This window comes from Adelges cooleyi, unplaced genomic scaffold (genome assembly GCF_023614345.1).
Source record: "Adelges cooleyi isolate 19-005CV unplaced genomic scaffold, UGA_ACOO_1.1 ACOO_flye_CR_arks_rails_tigmint_CR_PRNA_21, whole genome shotgun sequence".
NCBI lineage: Eukaryota > Metazoa > Arthropoda > Insecta > Hemiptera > Adelgidae > Adelges > Adelges cooleyi.
Window position 1 is genome coordinate 13,320,792 of NW_026095871.1, and position 12,080 is coordinate 13,332,871.

The 12,080-nt window shown below is 31.3% G+C and overlaps 2 protein-coding genes across 3 annotated transcripts in view; both read left to right on the forward strand.

Annotated features, from left to right (window-relative positions):
* The first annotated feature begins 1,636 nt into the window (after positions 1–1,636).
* Positions 1,637–7,426, forward strand: LOC126834436 (kelch-like protein diablo). Of its 2 annotated transcripts, none has more exons than XM_050566347.1 (10): positions 1,637–2,024; positions 2,942–3,173; positions 3,649–3,824; positions 3,905–4,013; positions 4,387–4,540; positions 4,883–4,977; positions 5,059–5,367; positions 5,467–5,613; positions 6,801–7,041; positions 7,111–7,426. In XM_050566347.1, exons 1-10 carry the CDS (start codon positions 1,948–1,950, stop codon positions 7,293–7,295), a joined length of 1,725 nt encoding a protein of 574 aa, XP_050422304.1. In that variant the 5' UTR covers positions 1,637–1,947; the 3' UTR covers positions 7,296–7,426. The 2 variants fall into 2 exon arrangements, with proteins under 2 accessions (XP_050422304.1, XP_050422305.1); XM_050566348.1 differs by lacking the exon at positions 1,637–2,024 and adding an exon at positions 2,773–2,858.
* Positions 7,427–11,446: 4,020 nt separating this feature from the next.
* The window catches only part of LOC126834642 (uncharacterized), a 34,471-nt gene continuing 33,837 nt past the window's right edge, over positions 11,447–12,080 (forward strand). Inside the window, exon 1 of the mRNA XM_050566724.1 lies at positions 11,447–11,607. The gene's annotated coding sequence lies outside the window, so the exon portion shown is untranslated. The remainder of the gene's footprint in view (positions 11,608–12,080) is intronic.

The following is a 12,080-nucleotide window of genomic DNA, read 5'->3' on the forward strand; positions in this document are numbered from 1 at the left end:
ATTAAATGTTTTAATGAACATTCGCCGGAAAACAGTCGTTTACTTTCAATTAAGTTGGTATACTTCAAATGAAAAATTAGATCATTAAATATATTCTAAAATTACAAAATTATCTCTTTAAACTTATTGCAACCTATTTTCCCAATTGAATACACAGCCGTCATCACTGTAGACCAAATATGGCTGACAGTCGCTAGCTGTAATGCTGTATTTTCCAAAACACACGGACCACAGAATGATATTTTACGGGCAATAGTTTTTTTGAAAAGAATCCTGTTGTTCAAAATTCCAACTGAATACGAGCATAATAGATATTTTATTTAATTACTATTGTTGTCAGGTCGGCTATAAATATTCACTAACGATAGAGCCGATTCGAGTTAAACATTAAAAAAAAAAAAAAGGGTTTAATTAATAATTGTTCCCAATCGATATCATTGTTACAAATCGGTAAAACGTGATTAACCCAACCTGAAAGGATTCACAATAATATTACGAACAGTTATATTATACATAATACACGTTATGTAAAAAGCTAAAAGCTCACTCGTACATCGGATTCATTCGACCGCAATTCAATGGCCGGCACAACAGCTGCTAGTCGCCATGTCAAAATAAAAAAAGAGCTGTCAAGCAAAGTGTCACATTGTTTTTATCAAGCAAGTCAAACAAATAATCAACGTAGTATTTCATTAGTTAAAATGTAATCTCGTCGACGTGAAATGTTACATAAATATGCTTAATCCTAAGATACCAACGAATTCTACGAGTATAGATAAAATATAGCAATTAGTACATTTTTATGTTGGAAATCGTTTATGAGGTTAATTCAACTTTTTTCGGAAAGGTTCAATTAATCGTTAAGTACCAAAAAAGTACCTTACACTCTCTTGTCATTTTCGCCGACGTTAGCTATCGGTGGTGTACACAGTGTTACATGTAGTCAGCAATCAGTATACTGTATTCAATAGGGTCTTGCGATATCCATACACTATCAGTTAACAAGCTTTACGCCTGTAAATTATTGTTAGCCGCCTTTCAACACAACGCGTGCCGGTAAACGTGTTAGGCTTCGGATAAATTTTCTTGTAGTCATAAATCACAGTTAAACTTTTGCAAAATACGGTTCCGTTCGCGTTGATAATAGCTAATACTACCTGTGTGGGGTAGTCGTAGTTCCGGTAGAGTAGTCGTTTTATTATATTATTTGGTCGGTAATATACGTATACAAATTATCATAATAATATATGTATTATCAGCTTTGCCGTAGTTTCGGTATTTTGTGTTGGTTATGGACGAGGTTTTGTGCAGTTTAGTCGCAATAACCATACAGTTTGATAGCTACTATTAAAACATTAGACACATCACACATACACTTGCTAAATTAAGAAATAGTGAGTCCAACTGAGATGATATAAGAAAAAAAAACGTCGTTGTTAAAAAAATGCCTTCTCAGCAGAAAATATTCAAGAGGCGCGGTTGGGTTTGTCAAAATAATAATGCCGACAAAAATCCATTATTATACGTATTGAAAAAATGAAAAATTTAGTTGATTGGTCAAAAGTGTATTATTAGAAATCATGGAAACCCAACAGAGATGGGAGGCACGATAGCTGCTCTGATTTATAACAGTTCAGTCTTATCTATTATTTGTGTGCGGCTCGTAATAGCTGTTGGCGTCGCGTGTCTTGAGCCTATCCTTAATATCCACTTCGTTTTAGTTAGTTCCGTCCACAGACAACATTATAAAATAGAAAAGGATTTTATTGTAAAATACATTTTATTGAACAATCAATTTGTCTGTTGTTATAATAATTATTATACTAGTCTGTTAGTTAGTTTTTAATACAATACCGGTTCGTTTTATAATATAACTTTTGTGAATTATAAAAACATTATTTAGAACAAAATATATTTATAACTCTTTAAGTTTCAAAACTGTTCAAAATGTCCGAGTACGACATACCAATGAAGACAATGGCGCTAATGTCAGAATGTTATAAATGTTTTTATTGTTTCTTCCAGTAAGTTATCATTTATGCTCTCTCTAGAAAATAGTTATTACCGAAATTTATAATCAAAAGAAGTATGTTTTATGGACATGATTTTCTTAACATTTACTACTTTTAAGTTTTTAAAATTAATTTTTCTTTTTATAAAATTTCAAACCCACAAGCAATTTTTACTAGATTACACTGTATTATATTAAACAAATTTATACATATACATATATATATATATATATATTCGTTAAAGTAATTAAGCAAAATAGTTCGTCATAGTAGTATAGACAAAAAAGATATTTTAAAAATTAGTTACATATAGTGTTTTTAATAATATTACGTGTTGACCGCAATCAATGTAAAGTGTCGGCCTACCCAAGGGCGTAATTTTGCTTAAAAAAGTGGGAGTTCTTAAACACTGGAACTATTTGAAAATTGCTTTATTTCACTATTTATGGTATGAAACAAAAACAATATTTTAGGGGGCTGATTTCAACACTAGGAGTGCTAAGCACAGCCAAGCTCCCTCCTAATAGCATATATTAAATATCATTATGTTGGTTTGGAAAACTAAAATAAATCCCCCAAATAAACAAATATATGGTTTATTACCAACTAATTTGCTATAAAATTGTTGTCTACAATTTATTTATGAGTTCGAAACGCTTAATTGTTTATAAATTATTTATTAGATATTAATATTCACCAATGAGAGTAGAATAAATATTCCTAAAATGCATTAGGTAGATTGCATTTTTTCTTATAAAAATCCATTTGACTTCAATAATAATATTTTAATTTGATTAGTATAATCAATTACATTTATACTATCATGTCTTCAGAATTTAGAATTTGGTAAGCCCAAGAATTATAGCCTAACCTAACATAACCAATGTAATATAGTGCATTATTAAAAAACAAAACTTAAATATTTACAGAATGGAAACTCTAAGTGATGTTACCCTTACATGCGACGATGGTGTGCAGATTTATGCTCATAAAATTATTTTAGCTACTGCAAGCTCAGTTTTTTTATCAAAATTCAACGATAACGTTGAAAACGGCCAAAAAAATAACATTTTTATAAATGCAATGGAGTCGAATATTTTAAAATCAATCGTAACTTGTGCATACACATTTAAGTTAGACATCGAGAAAGATAATATAGAAGTATTTATATAATAATACATAATTACCATTTATAAATATATGAATGGTGATTTTTTTTTATCATGGGCCACTCAATATCTCATAGGGTTTAATAAGAAATACAATTTTTTTTTTCATATTGTTTTTATACAATGTGATCTCAATTTTTCAAATTTTTTTTTTGTTTTTACCTCTCTCCTAAGTCCTAACTTAGTTTTTTTGATAGCAACTTTTGAAACTTAAATGGTAACGCATATATTTCATTAACTTTTTAAATTTAGTATAATGTACTAAACATTTTGACTGGTTGACAAAACAAATAAAGTTGTGAAAAATTGAGATCACATTGTATAAAAACAATATAAAAAAAAAAATTTTAATTTATTATTAAACCCTATGAGATATCGAGAGGCCTATGATAAAAAAATCACCCAGTATATATTTATATATACACTTTACATTTACGGTATTATCATTTTTAATTATTTGTTTCTAGAAATTATTAAAAGCTGCTGAATACTTGGATTTTAATCACGCAAAAGATTTATGCTACAGTTATATTAAAAAATGTTTAAACGTTGAAAATTGCATTCATTTCATGGAATGTGCAAAGCCACTCTCGCAAAAAGGGCTGTACACTTATTGTTTTTTGTATTTCCTAAATAATTTTGAGTAAGTATTCGAGTTAAATATATCCGGGGATAGTTTAAAAATCAATCGATAAATTGTAAAATGTTTTATATATTTTGTAGAAAAATTGTAGAAAACGAATCACTATTAAAATGTCTGTATCCAATGGATTTCGATGATGTTCTTGAGATTATATCAAATGATAATTTAGTTGTTAAATCTGAAGAAAAGGTATTTTAACGCAGCTGAACAATATTATTATTAAATATTGTACTTAAATTATTTTGATATTCCTCTTCACTTCCACCCAAATGAACTTAATGCCACACCAATTGTCTGAAAACTTTTAATTTTGACGATCCTTTAAAATTTAGTGGACCAATCACAGATCACATATTGATTTTTATCAGTATCTACTAAGTTACTTCATTAAACTTTTTTGAAGGTTTATGCTACCCTGAACAAGTATTATAAACTATATTAGTATTATAATATACTATAGAATCTTTGTTTTCAATATATTAATGAAATGCAATATGTTTTCTATTATATGTAATATACATTATACATTGTACACAAATATTGTTGAACACATTTTTTATAGATCTTTGATTTTATCGTTGGATGGATAAATTATGATCTTAACAATCGAAATCAATATTTCCCAGTTTTAATAAAATACTTGAGATTACCATTGATTTCGGCAAGCGGACATAAACGTATTTGCAATGAATCTTTACTAGAGACTCATAAAGACTGTAAGTACTCTATCTCTAATATGACTAATATGCATTTTATTTTAGCTCCGATGTAGAAGGTATTAGTTTTACCAATTAAGTGTTTTTTTACATTTTTGTGTCTGGATAAACTCTTGATGACTTTTGTACTACTCGGTTGATTTCTTTATTTAGCAAGTTTACGAGGCCAAAAAAAGGAATAAGGTTACCCTTTCCACTTTCGAGTTTAAAATACCTAACAAACCCGGAAACGACGGAATAAGTGGGCCGAGGTTACCAATAAAGACATGAATATTTGTAGAATGATAAAAGTAACGCTGTCTGATATTTGTGTTTTAATTTTGGTTGTCATCATGCTTTTAGGTTTGATGGATATTATGAGAAAAATTATTTGCGAAAATGACGATGCAAAAATCCAAAAAAATACAGTTAGGATACCCAATTCGTACCAACCAAATGTATACAAATATTATTTCATAACATTGGTCATATTTATTTAATTTGTAGCTAATATTGCAAATTTAAATATTTTTATTCAGATTATTTTCGCAATAAAGGATCGATCAACTGACGATGGTTCATGTGTTATGTACATGGATCTTAGGTGCGAGGAAGACTTATGTTGGAAATCATGCGATAATTCATTTCTTTGTCCTCGTCGTGACGCAACTCTGGTCGTCTCGGAAAGTGGAATATTGCTTGCGATTGGTAACGATAGTGAAGTATCTAAAAACTGGGTAGACGAATTAGATCTCACTTCTACATCGAAAAAGTGGGTGTCTACTAGCCCTATGTTAACATTTCGAACCCAATTCGCTGTTTGCACCCAAGGAAACTATATATATGTCGTAAGTATTTATTCGGGATGTATGGCGATGAAGTATCTAAGAAAGTTATTTTGCGATAAGTGAATATGCGTTAATTAATAATTTATCTATGGCACATAGGTGGGTGGTGAAGATATCAAAGGAAAGCCGTTAAGTTCAATCGAATATTATGATACGTGTTCGAAAATATGGCACGAAATCAAAGAACCGATGCCAATCCCTCGGACCCAATGCGGTGCAATAATTAACGATTGCTGTTTGTACGTTGTAAGTAATAAGTTACAAGTAATTTACAGTTGTAACTCAACTCAAACGTCTACATAAATTAATTATTTAAAATTAAGTTATTACATTATAAATATTTGTTGAGTTTTACGGTATTTTGTTAAAGATATTAATTATTACACTGTAATTAGTTATAAGGTTATGTGAAGATTTTAGAAGTTATTGCAAAAAAGGCAAGTACAGTGGAGTCGGGGCATAGTAGGGACGGGGAGGTCACAGGTCTACAGGAATTATTATAACTGAAAGTGATGAAATCACTTTTAATGAACGCATCGATGCGAATATGTAGATAGTAGGTTTCAAACCGGTACAGTCCAAACCAATCACAGTATAAAAGTAGTAGTAATAGTAAGTGAATAAGTAAGGGGGGGTTCCAGTGTTAACAGATCAAATTTTTAGTTTTTTCAGTTTAAACAATTTTTAAGGGGTAGGGTTGACTTTTTTTTAGTTTATTACTCAATATAGTACCTATTGTGTACGATTTCTGGTCTATATATATACTACACGAAGAAATCGGTTCAACGGCTTAAAAAATATCGTGGGTCCTGACACAAAAATTAAAAACATCATTAATTGTACAGTAGTTATACTGTACAATAAATTTTAGTTTTTTAGTGTGTTCTGTATTTTATTAAATAGAATTAATTTTAACTTATATTTTTATTATTTAATTTGAAACAGGTCTCAATTCATGTTTTTAACAAAATAAAATATTTTGTTTTTGGTAAGTTGTTTACAATTGAGAAGTAAATAAAAAAGTTTTTGGACGTTCTAGAGAAAACCTTGGGCTAGAATTAGCAAAAAAATCTTTTTGGTTCTTGTTCCACAAATAAGTCAAATTTTAATATGAAGTTAAATCAGCCTATTAGGTCCCATAGTTGCATAATTTTTTTTTAAACAAAATATGAATCCTATAATTTATAAACTTAATTTGGAAGAAATATGACCGGTATATTTTTATCTTTTAAATTATACATTTTTAAAAGCCTGAAATCACCTATTTTTTAACATTTGTTTTTTCTAAATTATAAATAAAAAGAACAGAAATAAAAACAGACATAACTCAAAAATTAAATGAAGAAAATGTGTAATATCTATTTTATAAGTCATGTATTAATTTTTTAACTTGAAATTAGTAAAAAAATTAATCGGTTTCTTTTTTTTAAAAGTTTTTTGGTCATGTGGAAGATCTTGATAGAAGAGTAGACTGCTACAATATAAATAAAAAATATTGGACACAGCTTGATCCCATGCCACATTCTATACAATACCCATTATGTGTTACAAACAGAAGAAACAAAATTGTTTCATACCATTTAGTTGATGAAACTAACGGTATATACAAAGGCTTTTTTTACAGCAATTTACACGATTTAATATTGCATAAGCAAGAGGAGGAGGAGGAACCAAGTAAGTAAATACTATCTAATAGAAAATACATATTTATAACTCGCTTTCATTTTAATGTTATCGATTTAGATTGGTGTAGTTTGTGTGTTGTAAAGGAAAATGACGTCTTGTTATTATCTGATTCTTATAAAAGATATATTTCAAAAAAAAATAAATGGAAAAAGGTTAACTTGTCAAATAAATTATCAACCATGAACGGCTATATAATTTGTCTTAATGATGTATTCTTAAAAACATATGATATTCACCTATAAAACATAGTATATTTAACCGAAATTATTTTTATATTAAGTGGCGCCATTTGTATATTACGTGTAATATTTTATTAAATTCTAAGTGGGTCAGAGAAAATTTTCCAAATTGAAATCATAAAATAGTGTTAAATGTAATATTATGTCTAATTCATTTTTTAATAGAAATATTACTGTAAAAACATTGCAAATTTATTTTTAATATACTTATATTTTTAATATATTTATAAACCAGTTGCCATCACAATATTAAAATAATTGTTTTGCTTGTATAAAACATTTTTATTTAAAAAAAAAAAAATATATATTTTTATTGAATTTGATTTATTTCATATTTTCCTTTTATACCTATCCGGTATTCTTGTGCATTAAAATTATTTTTTCATTTTTGGTTTAAATTAGGTTTTTCTGAACCTTTTGAATGTCGATACGTTTGTATGCGATAATTCACGTACGTGAAGTTACCTCCCCCACTTTGTCGAGATCCGGGGAGATCCGGTGCGGAAATCCGGAGTTGATAGGACAAAGTGAGGGGGGGGAGGGCAACTTCACGTACATCGATATTTCAAAAGACATTTTTTAAACTAAAAGAATTTCAAAGTAGAAGAAATAATACTGTGTGTGACAAGAGCAGAATAAAGAAGAAAATTTGTCAAAACAGATTAATTTAACGCGTAGGTAGTGTTTCGTATAAACCTTTAGAAGTTATGTGCCGTCGTTGGCTTTTGTGTCACGTCCCGTACGTTCCCTAACAATATAAAATATATATGTGATTCTGAGAACATATTTCAAATAGTACATGTCACCAAACAGCACTTTGAGAGTATTATTAAATATTTATAAGTATTCAGAATATAAATACATAAAGCATTAGGATCAAGAGGGGCAATATTATGAGAGCAATTCGTTTTCCCCATTTCAGACTAGTTGTGTTCTGAAGTCTAGAAATTTAAGAAATATATGAATCGGGCCTTTTTTTTGAAACGATAAAATAAAAAAACTAAAACAATTTTATTGAAGATTTTTGCGAAGAGCTGTTTATTATTTAAAATTAAAACTTTACAGTAAACTACCACGGGCGAGGCTTTAAACCGTTCTAAAGATGCTACGTGGATGTTATTAAATTCTTTAAACAAACTAAAGCAGTTGAAAGAACACTTTATGGTTTAACATTTTTCGAGGATTATTTAATAAGATGTTGTGTTATTTTTCAAACAAGTTATTGAGCTTAAATGTAATATATAAAAATATGTTATGCCGTGGTTAAAAGTGTCTAGAATTTTTTTTTAATTTCACTGCACATGCTAAATGCTCACATCGCCATTGAATAGACCATGGTTAATATGTATAAAGGGTCTGTCGGCATGTGTTTCAATATTTAAACTAGACCCTTCGAGCTGAAGTCCTCGTGGCTATTTATTTTGTTTATTTTTTGCGTCGAAACGTTTTTGCCGTTACATAAACCTTTACGGCGCAATTACTTGCACTTTACAGTGTACAATTGAATTTTATCGTTGCAATTTCATGTCTTATAAATAAACGCAACCCGCGGATCACGTATACGGTTTTGTAGTTTTATTGAAGACATAAAAATAAATAGGAATTTTCATTATACAATCGGTTGTCCTCGTGTCGCAGACCCTTCATAATGTGTATGCGAACATTGAATTAAGATGTTGTACGTGATGGTACGATAAATTATATTAAATATTTGGAAAACGCATAATTTATATGTCGACTGCACAAGAAGAAAATAAAACTTCATTGCCGTGTGTCAAGACAAGAACGATATTAAGTCTATAAGCCGTCATCAAGTTTACCGGCAAAGCTTTATTTATGCTGATAATGTAATATAATGCACGACCCTTTGCTTAGTCAAGGGAAACCTAACCTGACCTAACCGGCGTATATAAAGGCTCCCTCGCCGTCTTATCTGACTCGAAACAGTTGTTGTGTTTGAAAGCGCACCTCGAGTCCAAAGCCACTAAAGTCCACACCCTGTCATTGTGTAAATAATAATAATTGTAGCAACAAAACAATCTCTTTGTAACTGCTAAGTAAGGTTTACGTCTTGTTACACTAGGCTACACAAAATGGATGGGAAACGTTTACGAAAGCCGAAAACGGTAGATAAATGAAGTTTTAACTTAATGTGACTTCTTGGAGATAAGCTCGTGATGTATAATATGTACTCACATAACTTATTTCGTTGTTTTATGTGTAGTGAGTTTCAACCAAAGTTCCGTACACCAAGGTCCCTTTACAAAAACTAGTTATGTAACAAAATATAAAAGGAATAATACAACAATACATAAACATCCGTAAGTTATGGATGTGAGTTGAACTTACGCATACAGTATGACCCACATGTTATTCTTGTCAAGTCTAAAACTAACCGATTTAGAAAATATAAACTTATACTATTATACTGTTATCGAATTTGTTCATATCAGTTGGTAACTAATCGCAAGGAAAAGACAAGTTAGGTTGCCAAGTTCAACCATAATTGTTTTGTACATAGTTAATAGTTAATACCAATGAGAGATATCATAAATGTTGAAAATTATTATTTTGTATTATACCCGAACAAAATATTATGTATGTTATTATAATATTGTCAACAAAATGGGGAAAATCAGACGCATGAGGTACGGGTAAAGGTCAATAATTTCCAAGTCATTTTCGGAGGTCTTTTTAATTTATTTGCATCCGGTTGAAGACCTTAATGCGCCGAGACCTTAATAATGTTATCACTGAAACTAATGTACTTGATATTTTGATATTTCATTGAAACTACAACCTTTATTCAACAAACTATTTAATTACTGAGTCGTAAATTACATCTTTACACAATCCCCAATGTCCTTTTGTAAAGTGTTGATATAAGCTTTATTTTAACTATTTTACATACGTAAGGGTTTTATATTTTTTTTTAAAATACAAATGTATTTTATACGTTTTAAAAAATGCATGCACTATGTTTATATTTAACAAATAATAGCGCAAAGATTTAAAGTTATTTTTATTTAGTATACAACTATTTGTACATATTTCTATTTGATGTCTTGAGTGTACGTAAATATTAGTTTTATAAAATAAACTGCATGCATACTGTATACAAGCATAATCAAAATCATAGTATTATGATATCACCTCATTTTTTTTTATTTATCAGTTAAAGTAAAAGTAAAATATCTTGTTTGAACCACTTGAAGATTGATTATTTAAGACTTGGCTAGGAGAGAGGTTACGATAGTAATATTTACAAATAAAAAACGAGACTGATATAAGTATTAAAATAAGCCAATAAAATTGGTAATTGGTATGCTGGTAATAAAGTACTGTTTTGCGCCAAAAATTGTTTAGCGTGGTGTCCTCTTAAAAATAGTAGCAACTACATATCGACGCCCCGTACGAAAAGTAGCACCGTTCAAGTTCTACAGAAAACTAACACCGTTGACGATGACCTTACGAAAACTAGCACCGTTTGCAACAATGGGAACAATAGCCCAACGGTGCTAGTCTTCGTAAGTACTCGAACGGTGCTACTTTTCGTACGGGGCGTCGATATTATATCGGTTTTATGTAAACCAGAATCGAGGAGTCCCATGCCAAAACGAATGACATAGATGTTATGTGCATACAAGCAAATGACGCACCTTGACGTGGGTACATCATATATTATGTATAAATTAGCCACTCGAACGGTTGAAACGTCGCTGGTTTCCCCGTAAAAGGGAAAGATTCCTGGTGGCGGGCGGCGGTAGTAAGTCGGAGGTTATGAGAATTGCGACCCGTCCGAACGCCTCTTGGACGCGGTGTAAGCGAAAAAAAAAAAAAAATAGTGTAAACAAAAATTGAAGTAAAGATAACAGTGCGGTGTACAGGTATGCGCGGAAAGGACAACACGGCGAAGAGGCATAAGGAATAACCTCTTGGAATACACCGCTGGATGTGTGTTCGAGGTGGCCGTTTTCAGGGACGTGGGTATACGCGGTGCTGTCAAGGGACGGGAGCCAGCCAGAGTTACTTGCGCAGGGCTCAGCATCCTTTTGAGGGGGGCGCGCAGGACTCTGCACTGCTATCAGCCGTGCACAGCTCTACCGCACGGGGACCGCCGTGCTGCTGCCGAATCAGTTAGGCGGCCCAACGGCGTCGAGCGGGTCGTATTGTGTGCGTATGTACGCGATGCTTTTGCTGTCGTACTCTGTAGCCGAGCACAAGACGAAAAGCCCGCAAAAACACTTGTTGTCATCGCCACCGGCGCCGCCTCGTCCGACCGTTACGGCCAATAGCCGCCGGTTAAATGGGCAACGTGAGTACACGATTACACAGTAATTATCTTAATAATCATACGATAGTAGTTTTCGTTAACACAAAAAAACAAATGCATATCCATTATTCCAGGCCATACCATGAATATAGTGTCCGGCTACGACTCCCCCGGTCGGTAACACTCTAGATCGAGCACAATGTTGTAATGTAACAACTATTTAAAGCGACCGCGGTCTATGCTAATGAGTCCTAATGATTACGATTCATTCGTCCGATTAGGACCTAATCGAACGAATCCGCTATGAAAGTGTTCGATACCGTTAGAGGTTATAAGGAACCTGTTATGTCGTAATGAGTTTATTTTCAGCATGAAAGATAAGCCCTGAAAATCTGAAAGTATTTAGCAAAAAAATGAACTAAAAATAAAAAGCTTTAACCAGCCTATTGTATTTTCCAATCACCAAACGAATTATAGACATTTTGTCTCCTGAATGACAAATTCAGTGAGAGAAA